A 24,027-nucleotide genomic window follows, 5' to 3' on the forward strand; every position below is an offset into this window, starting at 1 on the left:
CACGTGTAATTTTTTAAGGAATCTGCCCTAAAAGAGTAAATGCGTCATTATTTGCTATACTACATACATAGATCGAGGTTAATTGCAGATTTCAACGCGTTATTAAAGACGCCTGACAAAAAAGACAGACATGGTGATTCGACAAATAAAACAATCACTTTTGATAACTCGAAAAAAAAACATGAGATACCATAGCGAGATATTACTAGTTCCAGGTGGACCCAATAACTACGTCAATCTTATCTTATCACCTCATGGCTATTTTAATAGTTAACTTAAAACAATGATAGGCTATTTAAGAAAATACCTTATTGTGCAACAGCCCAGTAAGAGTCACTTTTGAGCTTTAAGTATCTAATAACACTTTGAATATACTACTCCTTCGTTCGTAGCAGCTTTCTTTACAAAGCGTGGTAAATCGGTAGCTTACTAAACATTTTGAGTTTAAAAAAAATGCGGGAATTCATCACAAAACGGCTTGACGATTTTCATCCTAAAGAGGCCTTGGAGTGCTGAGCCCGTATTTGCTAAGCTCAAAAAAAAATGGTGTTGGCAAGGCGACTAGCAGACTAGACCAAGATAAACTAACATGTAGAACTTGCTGACTCCTTAGTTTGGTTGGTATGTTTCTAACCAAACTAATACGTGGCTGAGTCCACTGACATCTAGATTTCAATAATTCCTAAGATCGATACAAATAGCTATTAGCAGCTTACATAATACCACGTCGCTCGATTGACCCAAATATATGGATGTAATCAATACAATATTCCTCTATTATAAGACGATGAGAGCCAGACTCGGACTTTAAACATTGTTTAGATTTTTTCATGTAATATGCATGTGGAGTTTAATTAATTGACCGAGTGTACCGCACTCGTACAGTCGAGTTCATAAATATGTATACATTTCTTCACCTTACTCGTTGCAATAAGGTAAAAAAATGTACACATATTTATGAACTCGACTGTACAACTTCGCACAGATATCAATTAAACTTTTCCTATCGCTTTATCAAATGGAAAAGAGAAAAATCGTCTGTATCATTCTTTCATTTTATATCCCATATTAATCTGTGTTAGATTATCATACTATATTTATATTTATATTATGATATCTTTATTACCAGCATTGCAGGAAGTAGTTACCTAGTGATAACTAAGTACCTAATTGATATTTACAGAAGTATTATTAAACATATCATAAGTATTTGCTCTTGGATTGTTTATCATTTTCATTAAAAAAAGAAATTTAGTTTTTTATTTTTTCTTTAAAACAGCGTATCCGATTGAGTTGTTCTTTGGATATTTTATAGATATATTAGGGATACATCAATAAAAAAAAAAATTAACTTCCTGACTTTTTGATAAGGATTATGAATGCATGTTCATCTGTTAATTTCCAAGAAGCAAAACGATAGGGAAACAGAATGTATTTGACGTGAACGTGAACCTAGACGATTTTTAAATTAAAACGAATAGAAAAATACACTATTTGAGTTTTTGTGGCGAAATGCGCGCCATCTCGTGTGGAGCAGTTGTGTTGTTAAGGCTGAGTACGATGGCGACACATGTCAAGGATACGAAACAATGCCCAGATAAACTCAAGATTGATAGTACAAACCAAGATGAGTTTACAATATTTTAGTCGTATCAAACAAATTCCGTAAGCATTTTGGGACAACACTAAATTCTCTACAGCCCTACACTGAGAGAAAAAACAACCAGTTTTCATGTTCGTTCAACAAGTTTTCTGGTTAAAATAGCGACTACGTGCTCTTTGGTTCAAATTACAAGCAACATGACGCATATTGTATTAAACTTTTAAACATATGTTTGCTGATTCAATCAAATATCTGTTAACAAGTTTGATCTTGTTGTTCGAACAAATTCGACTTGTATCATCAATATTGTGATTTATTCCGTTTATTAAAATACTTTTGTTTCCAACAGATAAACCCGCAACAGGTCGAACTTGTTCAATTCACAATGTAAATTTCTCTCAGTGATAAGTTGAAATCTGGATGTTGCCCCATCCATCTGCCCAAAAAATGTCATGAAGACATTTTTGTCGAAAAAAATTTACATGTAAATTGTCATGTCGAAAAAGGGTCCTTACACCTGCTGTAGTAAGAACGGATTTTGGCTGCAAATTACAGATGAAAAATGAACCCCTTCTTAAAGAAGGCCACATTTATTCATGCATTAGTATTATACTGTTCAAATACTTATACATCCTCTAGAAATCTAGATGATAAAGATAAGCAAATTCGGTTAGGACTTTGACACGGATAGAGGATTAAGTTGCAGGCCTTGATGCGGTATCACCGCGCCGGCGCGTGCGCCGGCAGATTGCGGGTTTATCTGTGCTTGTTTACAATTTACACCGTCAAATCGTGTGCAAGGCCAAACAGGTGTCTGAATAGTTAACCATCTGTTAGACCAATAAATTCTATGTGCTTTTGTTTACATCCTCCTTGTGGAAACTGGAACGTAACCCTTCCGCTGGCAGTGCTACGCCTGTCGACGAACTGTCAGCGAAAGGGTTAATAAAATTCCAGCCGAGATGTAACTCGTATGTCAACAACTTACCTCTTGCTTCACTCAATGAATTCGTCCGTTCGCCGTAATCACGAAAAATTAAGTAAATGTTTTGATTCAAATATACGCAACTATATCAACTCTACATCATTGATGGGGGCGGATACACTTCGACCCAATCGATCTTTTATGCAATTATCTCCCCACGACACTAAGATCCTTCAGCTATTCCGGAGCTTCTCGAGTTCTCGACCATCTCCATGTGTTTCATGGTGAGGCTCATGGATAGCTCTCTAAAGTCCTTTGGTTCCAAGTAACCCGCTCCATTTGGCTCCAAAATTCTTATGCTCCAAAGTTTATTAGTGGTTACAGTCCAGTCTTCAATTTTAATATCACGGAAGCCCCCCTGTACCTACCCCAAACGGCATAATCCGATAATCAATGCTTCATGCATCCACCCGCCATTTGCATCCACCCGCATTTTGATGATTATCACCAGCCCGCCGTGTGATCGACACGAGATCTTTACGATAGTCTGATAAGTGATAATATTTGCAAACCCAATTGACATTTGTAATCCAGTTAATACCAGATTTAGATTAGATAACATTTTACTGTGTCATCAGTTATCTAATGCAGTCTAATTGAAAATACATACATACATACAATCACGCCTGTATTCCATAAAGGGGTAAGCAGAGCACATGAAACTACTAAAGCTTCAGTGCCACTCTTGGCAAATAATTGAAAATACGAAGATTATATTGTTTGCACGTGTTTTAAATTTATTGTTTGCTTTGCCAATTCAAATTAGTCGTATAAATTAAATAGTAGATAAACCTTCGTGCAAGCGAAAGTCCAATAAGAGCCACAGCGGAATTAAATTCCAGGACAGTATTACACAGACAGACCATAATCTTGAGCACTACATAAAACATTATTAACTTAAAAAACCCCTTTTTTTGGGAGGTACCTTTTCACTCTAATCAGTGACTATAAAAGTGAACAGCCCAAGCAATAAACAAAGTGTTTATCTGTAATTCGCAGTCCGGCCAGTCATGCGTTGATTTATTTCATTCACTCGGGACTGCAGTTCTTAGAACTTCCCGAACCCTCAGATGAAGAAACCAGTGTAAGAATGACCTTAGCAGTTGAAAAATTAGGGGGCCTACTGTGAACTACGAAGCTCGCAAACTGGAAGACAAGATCGCAATTTTTGAACTGAGCGGTATTCGCGGTAGGTATATAGTTTATATAGGTTGACGAGCTTGACGCTTATATAGGTTGACGAGACGAGCTTGGTAAGCGAATTTAATGCGGAGATGACAGTCAAACGCCAGGCGTAGTTGGCAGGGCTGATACCTAATTGTTTTCTAACCCACGTAACGACGTCCATAGGTCTTCCTCTCAAATGAATAATAGTTGTTTATTTAGAAATCATGATTTAGATTGTAGCGTTGTGGGGCCTAATAAACTAACCTATTACGCAGATGATGGGTCCCGTGGAACGTGGCCATTATAGCTCCCTAGAATTGTGTACCAGTGCCATCATAGTCCTTTAATGTTAAAGAGTGAACAGGCATCTTCTGGGCGAGCTCACTCCATCGTAGGCCACCTCTTTGCCTTTTGGCTAGTCTGTGGCCAAGAGTAAGCCCATTTATAATTAAAAAAAAAACAGATCAGATATAAAAAATCTAAAGACAGGGGCAAGCTATAATGGTGCCGCAATTTAGTATATCAGGGCTACTTTGTTTCAGCTTAGATATTCAACTTGTCGCGTCGTCGCTGTCATGTCATGATATAAGAAGAAACAAGAATTTATAAAATTCACAATTCCACTGTAAGCCAATGTAGTCAAGATAATATACTATTTAATAGAAATATTTAACACACATTCAACAAGGAAGTTAAATAAGTCTTATTAATCACATATTAAGCCTTGACCTACTTTAGGGAAGACCTTGAGGGCCGGCCCAAAACGACAACTATGAGCAGACCCTTTATATCAGCTGTTATTTTAATTAGTGTCTAGAGGTCTGTAAAAGAAAAGGACTTATTAAATAACCTGTTTTCTTGGTGTCAGTCAGCAGAAAATACAATGAAGTCTCTATTAATAGTCTACATTCTGCCGTAATCACTAGGTACATACATTATTATCGCACCGGTTATAGTTACTAATTATACCTATATGTATACTCTATATATAATATCTGTTTTTTTTTATTGCTATGATAGCTTTTTTCTGTACAGACTACCGACGAACGTCATTCATTATTTTTATCACTATCATTTGGGTGCCTTTTGTATACGTAATCAATCACGGTTGTTTTGCGTGTTATGACTATTTTCATGATATCTCAAGATAACTATCACTAAAGTTCAGTATAACAAATAAAGAATAAATGTGAAACAGACCGATGACCGTTAAATTTATAACGTAAATGTAGGTACAGCGGGATAAATCTCGACTGGGGGGCAAATGTAATTGGTCCGTTTTTTCCATGTTTTAATTTTTGCATCATTAAATAGGGTGCACACGGTTATATATGGTATTAGGCGTGTTCAGCGGATACATGTAGAAATTGTAGAACTCAACATCATAGTGTTATAATGGAAAAAATGGATCAGCAGGATTAGCACATGATTGCCACGAGAGTATGTCGCCGCGAGATAGACTACCCGTCCTTATGTAATAAATACAGTTAGAAGAAGACTTGTCATCTATCTCGTGGCGACATATTCTCGCGGTCATCATGTGCTAGGCCTACAGTTACAATTGTCCCCCAGTCGAGATTTGTCCCGTTGTACCTTGTAAGTGATGCAAGTCATTAATTCATCACTCACATTAGCCAGAGGAAAATAAGACATACACGTAACTTTTAGATCTAGGAACTACCAGGTAGAGCAGATACGTTACTACTATTAAGCATTATCCACACGAAAAAAAAAACACTTTTTAACATGGTTCTCTCCGCCGATGAAAAGGTATATCGTCACTACTTTTAAAAAATCTCGTATCTCACGCTGCTCCTCAAAGTTAAAACGCAGTAAGTCTATATGCATTCCATACATACTTACTACAATTTTCTTTTCATTGACAGACGAAGATACAAGTTTTTTTAAAAGTAGTGACGATATAATATTATGAAATTTTCCATCACCTACATCATCAATTTGGTTAGCAATAGTTTAGTTGGGTATTACGCAAAAAAGGTTATTGGACTTCGATAATGATGATAAAAATAAATTGTATCGGTCGTTGCGTGCAAAAATAATTTACAAATAAAAATAACAAATGGTACAGATGTTATAAGATAAATATCGAAGCGGCCGAGATGCTCAAAAATATTTGAACACGATCTATATGAAATTTGGTTAATTGTATGCGCTATTAATGGGTAAATACGGTTTTATAGTGTTGTGAATGTTGTCATTCACGGACACTATAATTTCTTCTTAAAGAAGTTATCGGATCGAACAATTGCCAACAACAATGATGGTATTACACGGATCAGAGAAAGACAATCGTTACATTGTCTACGTTTTCTCATGCGTTTAACCCTTACATATGTAGGTACATAATGCTATATGTACGTATATAACGTTGTGTGATTAGGGCACTTTAATACATGGGGCAAAGTATGGCTAGATAATGGATTCTATCCGGTCTATTGCCGATAAAGTTTCTCAGAAATAACTACGAGTATATGGGTCTCGCGAAATTGTTAAAATATATTTTGCTATTTGGTCGTCCGCAAATCCGAAAAAATCTAGACCTCGATCACAGAATATAATATAATACTACAAGTACAGAAGGCTCACTCCTTCGATGTTCACAAAATGTCACCATTCTAAAATCATACCTACATTAACAAACGGACCACACGCGAGCAGCAGACATTGAATTCTATTGCCCCGCGCGAAGGTCGTCGCCACTCAATGGGCCGCGAACTCGCGGCCGTCTGCATGTACTTGTAGCGCGGCGATAGAATCGCGGAGTGAGCCGCCCCTGCCTCAATTAAGAAATATTGCCGCCGCTGCTGTAATAATAACTCTGTCATGTTCATGTTGTTTCTTTCACAGGATGTTGTATAACGTTATAAAACTTTTATTGCGGGATTTCATTAAATATACTATACTTCTGTAAACTTGTAATATAATAAAACGAATCATGGACATTGGACGTCATAAGTTACGGTAATTCACAGGCACTATATGCCTAATCAATGTTTATAAAATTACTTCTTTGTATTCAATGAGACATGAGACATATAAACATGTCAATTATACCAGTTTAGATGCCTGTGAAGTGAGATGTGACATTTAGCAGACCAGTCTGCTAAATGTTAGGTATTTATCAGGTTATTCTATAGGTACATAGATTAAGATATGCTTGAGAAGATGTCTGTGTAAGATTGACCGTGTGTGTGGTGATGGTGACACTGGTGACGGGTGGGTGTTGTGGAAGTCGACTCTAGAATATGGCGTAGGCGAGAGGCTGGTAACCTGTCACTGTACTGCAACTGTCATAGTTTCGTTTTCTTTCAACCCCTTTTTTGAAGAATGGCACTGAAACGTGAGTAGTTTTATGAGCTCTGTCTACTCCTTTATGGTATACAGGCGTGATTGTATGCCCATGAATGACCGTAACTTATGTGGTACGTACAATGCCAGTAATCTTTTTTTGTTACTAGTAAACCACGGACATTCTTGTGTATAAACACGATTTATGAGTAAAGGCCGCGATTTACTACGCAGTACGTCCAGTAGGCATAAAATACCAATTCGACATGCTCTGAAGAATTTATTAGGTGTAAACCAAGTAGGTTTTCAAGATATGCTTAGTAAAACTAAATAGACCTTTTTAATACCTTTTGTTTTCATTGCAGTCGAGTTCACATCTTTACAAGCCAACATTAAACTTTTCGTTTGTCTTCTATCCTATGTCATAAAATAAATATATACTTGGCTCTAAGACACTGACAATAAAACCGCATAAATATAGGTACATATGTTTGCATTACGTGAGCCTTATTAAAAAAAAGTGTACACACAGCAGTTCAAAATATTGACCTTTTATAGCTTGAATGTGCTCAAGAGCTAGACGAGTTTATTCCACCGTCCCCATTCTACCATCTGACGCACGGCCGATTTCCATCCTTACTTGGTAGATATTCCGCGAATTCGCACGAAGCGCTTTGCTTCTTCCTTTCTTATGCGCACTGGCAAGGAGTGGAATTCCTTGCCGGCGGCTATATTTCCAAGCTCATATAACCCGGCAACCTTCAAATCAAGGGTGAGCTGGCATCTTCTGGGCGAGCTCACTCTATCGTAGGCCACGTCTTTGCCTATGGCTAGTCTGTGGTCAAGAGTAAACCCATTTATAATAAATATCTGGGCGACCGAGCTTCGCTCGGTTCTATTTTAATATTAATAGTCTTTAGATAAAAAAAAAACTCTTATAAATACAAAAACAAAAAAAAAGACAAAAAACAAAAACTTAATTTCTGACCGGGATTCGAAACCCTGACACCTACGATCTATCTGCGTACATTAGACCGACCTCGTGCGACTGAGCTAAGCGGAATCGATGCGCGCGCGGCGAAATTAAGGACCATATTTTACGTTTACAAATGCGAAAGAAAAACTCATGAAAACTCGAAAATTCGCGTTTTCCGGGATCTAAGGCTACGCTAGATCGATTTTTCACCCCCGAAAACCCCCACAAAACAAATTTCAGCGAAATCGTTAGAGCGGTTTCCAAGATCGTCGGTATATATAAATAAATAAATAAATAAATAAATATACAAGAATTGCTCGTTTAATAGTATAAGATAAAAAAGCTTATTTTATACAGAATCTGATCGTAAAGCTAATAATATACTGGTTTAATGTGATTGCCATCAAATCATTACATAGGAACATTACAAACTGCTTGATCTGACTATGGCCGCCAATACAGATGTTTGTGAATTCCATCGACATATAGTTTGTATAGTTTGCAATACTAAGGAGCTATGATTCTATAATAATAGTAAGGATCACGGTCTTGTTTCCTTTGGTATGGTTAATCTTTTGCCATGCTCCACGGTCAATCATCTATCAATATAAACAGATGAAACTATGAGCAGTACGCTAAGTTGTGACTGGTTACTTTGAGGGTTAATGCTGATAACATGAATAATACATGGACCTTCAATAGGGAGGGACTGAGCTCACACTTTTTTTGCCATACTAAATTGAACCTTATTTATTTATTTATCGTATGGCGATACAATACACACATAATATTAAATTATTTACATTTAAACTTAAAATTTAGAAGTCTGCAGGTACAAACACGCAGTTTGTGTCAGGTTTTTAAAATCCTCAGCTGGTCCATTGTATCTGGTAACAGGGCACTCAAATACCATGTGATTAATGGTCTGCTTTGGATCTCCACACTCGCACGCCGGCCACTCGCTCCAGCCCCACTTGTGCCAGAGGTACGCACAGTTGCCAACCCCGGTTCTAAGGCGGTTCAAAGCACACCATACTTGTCGGCTTTCGTTAAACCCCTTGGGTCTCTCTTGTGTGGTGAACTCAAAGATGGTGGATTCTCTTTCCCACGCTTGTCGCTCATTCCATATCGGGTTCTGTGTATGAAAGGTTTTAGCTGGTGGGTTCCGGGACTTGAGTCGGTTACTTCTGATGTTGTCCAGGTCTTCATGGATGGGCAGCAATGTGTTTCCTGACATTTTGGTAAGCTCCCGTGATAGGCATTTTTGTCTTCGAATTCCAGGTGGTGCAATGTTACTTAGGACTGGCAGCCAGTAGGTGGGCGTTGGCTAATGCCGGAAATAGTCCTCATCGTGTGGTTAAGCTCGACGTCAACTCTGGCCCCGTGTGCGCTGTTCATCCATACTGGTGCACAGTATTCTGCCGCAGAGTAGACGAGGGCCATGGCACTTGTCTTTAGACAGGCAGCGCTGGCGCCCCACGACGTCCCCGTGAGTTTTTGGATGATGTTATTCCTAGTTTTGTGCTTGCTAGACAACTTATCAAGGTGAATTGAACCTTATCACCGGTGTAGAAAGGCGTTCTTGTCAGACTAGCAAAAATGTGTCCACATGAGAGGGTCAAAGTTGGGGCTGGTGTCCCTCTCGCACGTGTGACCAGTGTTAAAGAGTGTGACCAGTGTTAAAAAGTGTTAGAGTAGTAGTATTTTTACCCGTATGATAACTAAGTTTATAAACTTCCTAAATTATTTTTGTACTAGCTTTTACCCGCGGCTTCGCCCGCGTAATAAAAGTATTCATTAAGATTTTCATTTGGATCCGTAGGGACCGTAGGTTTCTCTGTAGGTATATTTATCTGCGATTATTTCGATTGCACATAATACTTACTAATGATTGTAGAAATATTACACATCGACCACAGCGTAGGTAATTCTATATACGCTGGGGAAACCTTTATAAACATCCCATATAGCCCGTATTTCGACACTATGATCGGTGGGTAAAAAGTACTTTTTTCTATTATCCCTTACAATTTTTTACATTTTGCTTATACTTATCGCAAACGTAATCTTCAAGTAAGCAAACAACGATCGTCTTAGAGCACATTGATTGTAAGAGACCGCCGACCGATTATCCGTATCCCGCTAACGATACCCATATTATCCGTATCCGTATCGCTATCGCTATCCCTATCGCTATCCCGCTATCCCTATCCCTATCGCTTTCCCTATCGCTATCCCTATCGCTATCCCTATCCCTATCCCTTATCAAGATGTTTAATGATATAACACTTTAAGTTCTCGCGCTTTGTACACATATTTAAAGTCACATACAGGTCGAACGCGATTAATTAACATTATTTTACCTTTTTTCCCAACGTTTCGGCCAGGTTGCACTGGCCGTGGTCGCGGAAGACTGACGTCCCAGCAAAATGTCACCGGAGATGTAAACAACACAAAACTACCCGATATTAATTTATATAAATGTTCGGGGTAGACAAATAAATATAATCTACCCGCTTTTAGTTAATGTTTATTTCCCACCATGTTTATTTTAAAGGTAAAAATAATGTTAATTAATCGCGTTCGACCTGTATGTGACTTTAAATATATGTTTAATGATTTCTTATCAAGTGCTAAAATATAAAGTTTCATGGTTTTATCATTTAAAATTAAGAAATCCCATACAAACTTTCAACCTCTTTTTCAACCCCTTCATCCCTTTTTTTTGAAATAAAAAGTAGCCTATGTTCTGTCTCAGGGTCTAAAGATTGTCTGTTCCAAATTTCATCAAAATCGGTTGCTTGGTTTAAGCGGGAAAGCGTAACAGACAGACAGACAGACAGACAGAGTTACTTTCGCATTTATAATATTAGTATGGATTATATCTAGGCAAGGTATTAATACATTGTAACGAATTGGTAAGTCATTAATGTCATTATTATGAAGCCATAAAACCAAAGATTTGCGCAATTAAAAAAAAAACCTTTGTGTATTAGTAGATTTGGTAGTAACATTTGAATATTGACTGGTATCCCCAAACTATGACAGTGATGACGTCATTCAAATAATTTTGAGAGTGGCAATAAGTGCGAGAGGGACATCAGCCCCAACCTTACCCTCTCATGTGGACACACTTTTTCGCCTAACTACTCAATCTAGCTTAATATCTCTAAATCTATGGAATAATAATGAAGATGAAGAACAAGAACATCTTGATATAAAAAAAATTGCATGAATTATGTAATAATAAATAGAACCATATTGAACTTGAAGAGCCGCGGAAAAAATATAAACTAAAATGGATACCAGAACTGTAATCCTAAAAAAAATTTTATTAATAACATAACCATCAATGAAAACAGTAGACACATATTATTATATGTATGCTTACTCATACTTGATTAAAATAGATATCTTAAAGATAACCACCCCGATAGTCTCTGATAAGAAGATCACGATGGATACATTTATTACGCGTAATATTTATCAGATAAAGCTATAGTCAAGTGCGAAGCGCTATGTAATTGAATTGACCTATCTCGGCAAAAGTTCCATTCGGTAAAATTCCGCTGGTGCAATATTTTTGTGCTTGCTCCGTTTCTATAATCATTTTCATGTTTCAATTGTCGTATACAATGACGATAAGAAATTATATTAATCATAAAATACTAAAGATTTTAATCCAACTTAAAACAAGTAAGTTTTATTGGGTTAAAAATTACTTTCCGATTTGTACACCGATTTGATTATCATGAAAAAAAGTTGTCAGTTTAATTAAATGTTTCCTGATCTTAATGACAATAATGACATAAAAATGATAAACCATGTATTTTATAAATTGGAGCGATTTAGGTTTTAACAATTTGGGAAATCAGGATAATAGTTTGAGGCCCGTGGAAAAATATACAATTAGTTTTCTATCAATTATCATCATTGGATCTTCCGTGCATCGCTATATTCGAACATACAAGCACTTTTCAGCGTGTTATCACTTGCAACAATGTAACAAAATAGCCCGACCTCAGCAAGTGATAATCAGTGGTACTCGCGTCGCGTAGCAACGACACCATAATGAACGACTAATAGATTCTCGCAATTCGGTCCGATCATATCAGGTTACAGTCAGACGACGATCTTCGAATAGAAACGAAAGTAATTTGGGATCGGAATATCTATTAAATCTTGAGAGAGATGGGGAAAAGTTTAATTACGCCGAGTTTTTGCGAGATAGAAGATTTCATCGTAGGTAAATCGTCATAAATGTATAAGTACTTCAGTAGTCGTAAATTTATATTTCAATAATACATTATAGGTACATACAATTGATTAAACTTGATTCACACAATTCTGATACACATGAACACATGTATTCTTTTTTTATCCGAGATTAATTTGCTGGAAAATGTATCCCGCCTGTAAGAGGCTAGATATATTTCCTTAATTTAAATGTGTATGGGAAATTCGCGGACGATTAACTGAGAATCTTTTCAATAGATCAGAAAAACAAAGAGACACAGACACGTCCTTGAATACTGTAAACAGAAAATCGCCAGAAGCGGATCCTGAAATAACTATCCATCAACGCTATTGCGCATTTCTTTAGAAGATAAGATTGCATTTTTAGCCGAGACATGAATACATGATTGCAGACGACGATAACAAAATTGAATTATCGCTATTTTAAGTATGAGAATTATTTATTGCTGTAGATTGCATTAGTAACAATTTAGTAAACATATTTTCCCCTCACTAGCTCGGAAACACGTGTTTTGTCCTTTAATACCAGTGGGTAAAAACGCATTTTATCCACTAGTGGGTAAAGTAATTTGACCTTGAATAAAGTTAAATTAACTGCTATAAAATTGATAAAAGCAGGTGAATCTAGTAATAAAGATGATTTACCACCTGTGGAATTACTGGAAGCAGTGATAAACGCATTTTTTGCGTTGTAGTTTCCTCGCTATAGTGAGAGGAAAAGTTTTGTGTTACACTCGGGTGCAAATATATTTTACTTCTCGTGTGTTAAAAAACTCGCAAGTTCAGGATTCTATTCTCGAACCACTCGCTTCGCTCGTGGTTCAACTATAGAATCCTTTCACTTGCTCGTTTTTCAATTCCACACTCGGCGTTAAAATACAACTTTGCCCCCTTGTATAACAAATAACTATTATGTTATGCAGTGCGATAAAACGAATATGGTAATACGCTGAAAAAGCTTTGCACATTACAACACCTCAATAGAATATAAGTAACTAGGTTTTGCCCGTGGCTTTGCTCGCATTCGATAATTTCGGAATGCACCATACAAACTTCCACCCCCCATTTTAGAAAAGTAAGGAGTTAGAAAGAGACAAAAAATAGCCTATGTCACTTTCCATCCCTTCAAGTATCTCCCTTTAAAAAATCACGTCAATCCACTACTTCGTTTTTCCGTGAAAGACGGACAAACAAACAGACATACGCACTTTCCCATTTATAATATTATTATGGATTGAGTCATATAAGGCTTGCACAATCATTTGGCACTAAAAGAAAGACGTTTATGTCAAAATAGTTGCCAAGTTTTTAAGCAAAATAAAGTATATTAATATATTTTCCGTTTTCATACGAAAATCGTCAACATTCAGAATGCTGTGCAAAAGGTACATATATTACATTTACATTTCAGGAATCAGGATTGTTCATTCGAGAACCCAGATCTCTTTACTCGATCCCATCTATTCAGGATTTGATTTGTAATCGTTTGTGATCAAATATCCAATGGCAATATAATCGGACTCCGAGGTTTGTAAACAACTACCAGTCACAGGAGGTCAGACTTAAAATGGTGAGCAGTGGGTTTGTGAATATACTGAAACGTGTGGAATGCTGAATCAAATGTCGTCTGTTTACTGATGTGTATTATCTCTACGTAAGTACTTACGAAGGGATTGTTTTGTTTATATAGAATCATGTTGCTGAGTCTAATTGACGATTTGAAGAGCACTTCAATTGCAGAGATAACATATATAGCTGATACAGGTCTGGCCTAAATATGTAAAAGCGATAAGAATTTCTAGCCACGATGCCAATTTCTTGCGGTGTAGGAAACGAAACGCTCCCTTCAGTATCGGGACTCTTTAACAAAGATGAAGTTAAATAAAACTTTGTAATTTGTACAGTCTCTACTATTAAATTAAGCACCGTCCTTACCGCTTACAGCTTTATTACATATTCACACAGCGAGCATATTGCACTAAACTAAAACCGTATCTCGACATCGTCAATAAAGCCATCCAGTAAATGTATATTGTACAAGATTCAAATTGCTATACTATTAGGTGCTATGTCATTTGTAGCAATCTCGGGTTAATATAATAGTACATTGTGTAGCAATCTAACGAGGTTTAATACGGCTTGCCGGAGCGAAAAACTAAGTTAGTAATATTTGCGGCTTACACACAATGTTTTTCATCACACTCGCAATGTAAAAAATATGTAAATAGATGTAAAAAAGTTAAGTACGGTGCAAGAAATTTCATTATTCCCTTGGGAGAACGATTTTTCTATAACTCACGCTCTGCCTGCGTGCAATAGCACATTTAAAGTGTGGGTGTGATGAAAAAATAATTTAATATTTGCGGCTTGTATCCATAGTTAGGGTACGTAGCAGCAGCGGCTGATCCATACAAGCCGATTCTTACAGGCCTAAAATTGATTACTAGTAAAGTACCTAATGTAAAAGTAGGTTTCTTTTTGCTCAGTGTTGCCTAGCAAAAATTTTTACCAGCCGCCACTGGTAGGTAGGTATAGAATTGTATCTGATTTGAAATAGCCGAGTTAACTTCACAACATTTTTCTTCGTCGACAAGCATTTGGTTATTCATAATTCAAATACATATCACAGTGAACGATTAGGTACATGATTTCCGAAAACAAATTTATTTCAACAAGACGTGCACACGTAAGGGTCTGAACAGGCGGACTGCAATCTGATTGCCAATTTATACGATAATCGAACGTCATCTCGACAGTTTCCTTACAAAATTGCAGTCGGTCTATATTGGCCCTATTAAAGTTAAGATTGCATCAATAACAATCTAGCCGCAACTGATGTTTACACAAGTCACATAACGTGCATACAACTTGTTTGTACGTATTGTACTTGTTAATAAAATTACCATACTCGTGATTATATTATTTGTTTCATTCTCGTGTCTTCGTTGAGGGGAGTGAAGGTCGAATCAATGTCTGTTCGGAAAGAACTCTAATGGCATGCCCTATTGATCTGTCTAATGCTTTCTGACAACGACCAATAAACACGAATAGTTTATTTGAAGCCATAGAGCAAAATATCTGTTTGATCATTGGGAACACTTTGCACGTGCGAGAATTGTCTCTGTTAATATCTCTGTCTCTGTAAATAGTAAATCATAAATATCTGAAAATGTTACCTAAGTAACATTTTAATTGAAGATGATTCTATTATATAATAACGAAAACTAAAGATCTCAATGATTCTTCTACAATTTCAGTACAATATTATGATGATTATACGTTCCCGTTCCCACGCACTGATTTGGTTGCCATTCCACACAGGGAAAACGACCTATCGTTTTGTAAATATTTTACCCACACTAGCATTATTACAGATACAGATGTAGTGCGAAAAGGCTTTCCTTCGTATTTTTCGGAAACGTTCGTATTTGTCATACTAGTTCAGTCAATGTCAGTACATCTTGTACTGAGACTGACTGAAATAGCATGAGCATTGTTCGTACGTTTCCGTAACAATACGTATGCAAATCTTTTCGCATTACATCTGTATCTAGCAGTTTCAAAGGTTGATACCTCTAGTCTTAAACTTGTATTAATACTATTTCAACCTGATATACCGCGATCTGGCCAAAACCACACCTCGGACACTGGCGATCAAATATATGAAAGAGGCTTGTTCCTAGCCCACATTCTAGGCTCGTGTAGGTGAACGCGTACTGCTTGTATGAGTGGGATATGACAGGTCGACTGGTCGCGTTTTTGACAGGCGGTAACAGGTAACCTGATTTCAGTGGGGAACGGGAGTAGCCATACTGTACGATAGTACTCATTATTATACTGTGCCAAAACTCAGGTGACTGGTTAAATCATAATGCTTATTGCTCAGTAAGACAAACTTGGAAACCTCAATCCCAAGCGAGACGGTAACTAAAACTCCAGCCAGCGCCTTACAAGGAATATAAATGACACCGCATAGCGATAGCCTATACAATATATGCTCTAGAGCATTAATGCTGCGTAGTTTGTGAGACGCAATAGGTAGGCACTAGGCACCTATACAGTGAGGATACCATTATCTAATGTGTGTGCTCTTGACCCAGCTCTGGTTGGGGTAGGGTTATCATTATCAAACTGGTTTGGGATGTGAACGGATTGCATTGCTAGATTACGAACCTACATAGATGGACTGGAGTTATTTTTATTTCTTAAAAGAGTCAAAAGAGCTGTGCCTGTGACTTGTGACACGAATTTTTAGGAATCTGTTGGTTCCGGCTGAGAGGAAATGTCTAAGTCTGATAAATATAAGTCCTGGAGCGACTATAATTATGTATGGCGAGATTTGCAAGCAATTCATATTTTACAGTAGGCAATTATAAGTTACGACGCGAAACTGGCTATACCGCCGAATACAACTGATGTTATTCCTACTTTATTACCTTTGGCATAGATACATTACAGTTAAAATTACCTTCAAGTAGATTTCCGGTTCCCATGAGCAGGAAATAAGCCGGGATAGCGCAAGGAAGACGATCGTGCGAAACGAATCACATATAGAATCATAATTATAATTTCAAATAACAAGTCCAAGGTTACCGATTAGTTCTAGTTTCGCCCTTCAAGTATTTCCCATACCGTTCCAGTAGCGGCATCGATTTTTCATAAAGCGCTGGCACGCCGCCAAGTGTAAGGTTACGTCCGATTGTCGAGAATTTGGCAACTTGCCTACTGGCACGACAAATTTCTGTAAAATAGGTCTTAAAGCTCAACTTTACATTAGTCTCGCGTATTTATTACTGTTTTTGAAATCGTGTCGTAGTTACTTTTTATTTTTATCCATTGTAATGCGGATGGAAAAAAGTGGTCCGTTTGGGAAAAAAATCTAGAGCATCGTACTGCTATAGATATAAGTTAAGAACACATATCTCGCAGAATGAGATCTAACTATCTATGATAAATGTTCAGGCAACATTAGTCTCTAATGCAAAAATCTGCTTCGTTATAATATAAACGAAGCTGGTTCCAAAGCCCAATTGATTCAAACTCTAAAAAAGTTTCTATGTTAAAAGACGACAATTCTTACAATCTTGAAAACATTCCATCGGGAAGAAAAGGCCGTTTATATGACAGTTTAGAATACGAAATATGTGTTGGAAATTTTCTTCCATAATGTTAGGAATTCGTTATCATATTTTGATATTGGAAAAACCATTCAAGCAAAATATCTCCAAAGGAGAATCTAAATCTATCTCAGAGCCAGCCATGAATATATTCTATATGAACATTTAGTTGCCCCAGAAAGAGGGTAGTGACTATGTGTTCAAATCTATTTTTCCTCGGCGTGCTCCGTTTTCAAACGATTTGGGAGACTTATAATATGAACAAATTCTTTCCGTAGACTCTTCTTCGTCTTAAATTGTAATTACGTTAAGATTGAAGAGTGTGTGCTTATGTCAATCATACCAACATTTTACGTCATAATATAAGTTATGAAACAATTTTGACAAATTGGGTGAAATTCGAGTATAAAATAAACTTACAGGTTACAGGCACAGGCACACCCATGAACCAGCCTAACCGATGTGACAAAGAGTGCCATGATGGATTGATATTTGACTTCTTTATAAAAGGGATATCAATTGAGGGCACAGCTGGTATCTATGTATGTAGTTTTCAGTTTTCCTCCGAGTTTGATCGCTCAGTAAGTCATTTATTCAAACATTTTGGAAGAATATAGTCAACTTGATACGTATAAAAACGCAAAAATAAAAAGCTCTCTATTTAAACGTTTTACTTGTTTTTAAGGCAATGCAAAGTTTTTCTTGGCTAATAAACGGTGACGTTTGATCGAGAAGCCAAGCGTCTCATACGCTATACGCTGTCAACAGTGACAACCACTTCTTATTTATTCGCTTTATCTTGTTGGCTCAATGTGGGGAGCTTAAACAAAAAAAAATAGTTTAAAATGCGTCTATCGCAGAAATTTTACATGAAGAAGACGTTAATAATTTCGTACTTTGGCTAACCTCTCTTTTAAGTACCTAGTCAATATTGTATGCTTGCTAGCCTCCGGGACGTCAAAGAAGAGTAGGTAACAGTTATGCGACCACCACGAGCGACAAAGTTGCCCGGCAACTTTTTTGTCGCTCACATCACATCCAATCTATTGAGCCAGTATGAAAGTTAGCACACTTGCTTGTGCTAAGAAATCATTATGCCTCGATCGTTCTGACTCGCCGCGAGCGGCATCTGACCGCCCATCGCCCGCGGCGTGCGAAATGCGAATACGCTCTCGCTCGCCGACTCTCAGGACGACCATTATCCAGCATGAATGTAGACTCACCTCAGCTGTGCGCAGTAGTACTGATGCGGGATGGCAACAAGCACGCCGGCGCCGTCGCCGGTGTCGTTGTCGCAGGCGCATGCGCCGCGGTGCTCCATGCGCTTGGCGAGAGTTTCGGCATCTCGGACGATCTGTTGGATGACAAATTATGTGAGCGAATGTAAGTTGGTATCACTGTTTATCGAAGTTTAAATTAGGCTAAGAAAAGTACAAAATAAAGGTCCAACGGTAGCCGAGCCGGGAATCAGAACGGTGCCGGTGTGTTGCGCGTACGCAGCTACCGTCCTTACCACCCTAGGCCTAGACCGCCCGGCCCCTGGGATGTTAGTTGTAAATTCTCTGGTGTATGTTATCTCTGAAAGAGTAGGGTAGACTTCGGCCAACTGTATCAAAACGTTAATTCTAGGGAAGAAGTACGCATGTAACATAAAGTTACATGCAAATATAAGGAGAATAAAAATGAAGAGGAATGCGTTTCGTCTTCGTTGTATTACAGGTTCTAACTAATACTCTACTAAACATATCAAAGTATGATAAAACCAGGTTATAACTTTGCGGACATGGGTGTAGTTTATCGTAACTACTTCATAATCTTATCTACAGCCCCTAACAGTGCACTTTATACGTAGTTCAGTTCATTTCCCAGCGATATCGTATCAATTACATAAATTGAATCGTTTATGCGTACATACGTAATGATAATTAAACCAAGATTAATACCACTGCTTTTATAGTGGTCATAAAATACTAATAACTACGTAGCTAGTTATACATGAAGTTCTCAAGAACTTTCACAGTGCGCACCGAGAGGACAGGATATTTGAATGTAGATCTGGCCTTAAGGTCTATTTCAGCCGATTTATGGTGCAATGTACGAGAGACATCGCTTTTGATGACTAAAGAGACCTATGCGAGAGCAACATATTTTGCCACATAGCTGACAAGAGTGACAAGGGAAGCTCGCAACCGATTGCGACGTTTCGCTATGGTGTTTTCTTTCCCTTTTGTCAGCAAGTGCCGCAAACCAGGTCTCATCGACGAACTTGCGTCCATCTCCAACGCACCTGTAGATATAGATACATACTAGCAAATTTCATAAGTCTGTTAAGGGACAATGTAGACCTTTTAATTAAGAAGGCATGTGGCCTTAGTTAGCAGTTTTATTTTCTCTTCTGGAAGCGCTAAAAATAAAACTATTTTTTCCTTGTATTGCAGATTGCAGATAGGACAAGCAACAGAATCGTTCACCGTCTAGATCTAGAAGGGCCGAGCTTAGAGGTCCCAGCATCCTAATACATAGTAGTTTTAAGTGTAAGGCCTGAGTGGACGCCCAGAGCGGAACGTTCAGCGGGGCGTGCAGCGTGGCGGGCGAGCGTGCATACATTTTATGCAGCGTCGACTGCACCTGAACAAGCACATGCACACTATCGGGAAACGTGCAAACGGGCGGTGCAGATACTGTTTAAGAGTCTGAAGAAAGGGATCATCCACATATTACGTCACACCAAATTTCAGGTTTTTGGACCCCTCCCCCCCCCCATGTCACGCTTTTTTGTATCCCTTTAACAGGGATTGTCACATTTAGTATGACCCCCCCCCCCTTACACTGTGACGTAATATATGGATGACGCCAAACGCCCCTGCACAAGTGCACGTCCTGGCAGAGTGCCCCTTTCTAATGCGTACACGTAACATGATTCTGGGCAGCTACTCGTACCAAATACACCCAGATGATGTGAGGTACATCGATTTCAAAAAGATTCTACAAATCTTCGAATTTGTAGGAGTTGTAGTAGGTGGCGATCACAATAAATCAGAAATGGTCGCAGTGATATATAAGGCGCTATGAAGCCTTACATAGCCCCTAACAAAGAAGAAGTAGAAGCGTCGACTCAGGACACCTGTATGAGCTTCAATTGTTTCACTTGCACGCCGCACGCCCCGCCCCACGCCCAGTAGCGTGCTCTCAGGCCTTACATTACACTAAGATAGAGAAGGGAGAAGGGGGGTTCGAAAGTGTGCATAGGGGCTACATGAAAATGGGAACTCACTTTATGGGTCCGTTTCCCGTCGATAGCAACCACAAATCCGACTCCACACGCTTCGTGCTCGTTCTGGGGGTCGTACAAGCCTTGCTTGGGTGGTCCTTCCCACTCCATACCTGGAATTTAAAATATATCAGTTCGAATTTAAAAAAACACTTATAGATAACCTACCATGATTGCAGCTAACAGGCAGTAACAAGAAGTCATTGTATTGTATTGTTATACTTACTATTTTGAAAAACATGTTAGTTTAAACACATATTCACGTAGGTATGTATTTACTAAATTACTAGTTAATGTTAAATTTAGGATAAGAATTATTTAAAATTAATAGCAACTTAAGAACGGTACATAGCTTTGTAAAAAATGAGCGCTGTCTCGCCAACAAACTGCATGAGCAGTTTGGCGAGGAACTTTAAAAATGTATGTTACCTGTAAATAAATTAAAAAAAAAAAATAATAATAATAGACAACCGGTCTGGCCTAGCGCGAAGTGACCCTGCCTGCTACGCCCCTGGTTCGAATCCCGGTAAGGGCATTTATTTCTGTGGTAAGCACAGATAATATTTGTTCCCGAGTCATGGATGTTTTCTATGTATTTAAATATTTATATATAATACCGTTGTCTGGAGTACCTGCAACCTGCAATGTAAACAAGCCTTCTTGAGCTTACCGTGGGACTCAGTCAATCTGTGTAAGAATGTCCTATAATATTTATATTTATATTCAGACATCGGATTCCGTGGGGCGAAACTACTTGACAGCTAGGGACTTCCTATATCGATAAACTCAATTATCGATACTAGTTCTAAATACTAGTGATCACACAAAGGTTTGCTTAGAAAATATTTTTTTATTAAAAGAGTATGCGCATGTGACACAGTTTGAGTTGCAGGCGTCCATAGGTTACGGTAACCGCTTTCCACCGCACCGGACCCTATGCTTGGTTGCCACCGACGTAGTATAAAAAAAACATTATATAATAAAATAAGAACTCAATTTTCTTCTTCTTTTTTGAAAACGTTTTTAAAAGTTTACTCGTCACAATTTATTTCGACGCTATTTATTTTAGACGCTATGTATGAATTTCATACTGGTCTTCAGAACAATAGTTACAAAAAACACACACAATGTTGGGGGCGGTCACTAGTATATAGAACTAGTATCGATAAATGAGTTTATCGATATAGGAAGTCCCTAGCTGTCAAGAAGTTTCGCCCCACGGAATCCGATGTCTGTTTATATTTATCAGCAGATACCTAAAATATTATTTGATATTCTTACAAAATTTGGTTAAGCCACAGTGAGCTACAAAATGCTTATTTTGAAAGAAATGAAACAATTATTATGTAATGTTATTTCATTTCTTTACATGCATAAATATTTTTAAAACAGTGAAAACACTCAAGTCCCAACTAAACAATCAGTAAGTGATCATCATGCAAATAAATAATGATTAAATTGGAAACAATAGTAGTAGTTTTTCATATTATCTTAATTTTTTACTGTGTAACTAATGTATCTTAAATATAAGCTTTGTTGGCAGATTTCACAATTTATTTATTTTCTTCCTAGCTCTGACCATTGACCTACAAATAGTAGTTATCAGAAGTTCAATGGCAAGTAAAGATAAACATTGCACAACAAAATTAGCTTCTACTCTGATAAAAGTAAATTACCCACTTGAGAATAGTAATTAGTAGTATAATACTCTGTAAGTATGTAGGAACATAACAACAGTAAGTAATAACTAGCTTCTGTCCATGACTTTGTCTTTGTGGAATGATGATGATGATTAATAAATACTACCCTACATCGTTTGCCAGGGCTTGAACTATCTCCAACATCTCCATACCAAATTTCATGTAAATTGGTCTAATATTATGGATGAATATATTGGCTAACTACACAAAGAAATATATATTAATAATATTATGTTATATCATGTCATTAACAGTTAATAATAAAATAACAAGCCATTGATGAAGAATTGGAAACAATACATAATTAGAATAAGTAGGTACCTAATAACTCTGATAAATAAATAAATAAAAATAATCTTAGAGTGTGGACATTTGCTACCAGACATTTCCACTTGTTAAAAATTACTTTAATCTTAAAATGAATAATCAATCATCATCATATTCATTTTGTCTGTGGTGTAGCGTGCACTAAAGTGTCAAAATGGCGCTCAGAATATTCTTAATTCATTCTTATCAGTCAAACCTTGACTTATCAAGAGTGATGAATGACATTGACAGGTGCAGGCGCTGCATCAAGCCAAATTTTCCATGCCTTGTCTCCATATAAATCAGATTAATCCTAAACGTTCATCATTTTGAGTTACTGGCATGACAACTTTAATTGAATGTGGCCTTTCATGTCTAAGGTGTCCTTACACTTCAAGAGCTATTATATGACATTTTTATTTGAAATTCCAAATTCATCCTTATTGAACATATGTGAGTTTCTCTAAGATTTTAGTATCTTAGGTAGCACTGGTTTTTATATCAGTAACTATGACTATCAGTTACATGTAAATTTAGGAAAATGGTAGGAGGCTATTGGAGGAGTGTGAATAAATTTGAATAATATTGTCAGCATATTTAAGTAGACCTGTGGAAGTTCTCAACTCTCCAATTTGGCTTGATCACTGATTGTAACTCTGACTATAAACGCTAGGTTTGAATCTCGTCAAAGAGCATTTATTTGTGTAACAAACAAAAAAAATATTTTCTTAGTTTAAGGCTAGCAGCTAGGTTCTTTGGTGTATGATGGCCCGCAATATATTATTTTATACAATATTCAGAAAATCTGCCATTTCAACAGTCATTGCCAATGGTAGTGGCCAAATTCACTACAGTTTGGTCCACATGAAAGAATGGCATGTTCTAAAGTCTGGAAATCCAAATAAAAGTTGTGTTTATGTTATCTATAGGGCTGAATAAGCACTGCCTCAGTTTGCCCAAGTGATAATATGATAAGACTGGTATGTGTGGGCATCAGTCATGACAGACATAATCAATATGAAACTAAACTGATTTTGTATCTTTAACTGTTTAGATCTTAATATTCTTAATATACTTAAAAATATGAAATTCTATCTATTGATTTCACATGTTTACAATAAATATTTGAAAACTGGACCAAAACAATAAATCAAATAAGATGATATAAAGCAAAATCAACAATAGAATTTTTTAGGAGTCCCTAAGGAACCATAGATCTGCGTCACAAGTGGAATCGGTAAATGAATGAAATAAAAAGTAAACAATATAAAAACAACCGGCTGCACTTCACCCCTGTAACACGTATGCAATCTACACGTGGCTACCAGACAGCCCA

The 24,027-nt window shown here is 37.3% G+C and overlaps 1 protein-coding gene across 1 annotated transcript in view; it reads right to left on the reverse strand.

The window, feature by feature from the left end:
* Positions 1–24,027, reverse strand: part of LOC125226678 (glutamate synthase [NADH], amyloplastic) — a 90,005-nt gene that overhangs the window by 65,754 nt on the left and 224 nt on the right. The window contains 2 exon segments of the mRNA XM_048130738.1: positions 18,638–18,768; positions 20,689–20,798. Coding sequence (XP_047986695.1) covers positions 18,638–18,768; positions 20,689–20,796 — 239 coding nt within the window. The 5' untranslated portion in view covers positions 20,797–20,798.

The sequence above is a fragment of the Leguminivora glycinivorella genome, chromosome 5, assembly GCF_023078275.1.
Source record: "Leguminivora glycinivorella isolate SPB_JAAS2020 chromosome 5, LegGlyc_1.1, whole genome shotgun sequence".
Lineage (NCBI taxonomy): Eukaryota > Metazoa > Arthropoda > Insecta > Lepidoptera > Tortricidae > Leguminivora > Leguminivora glycinivorella.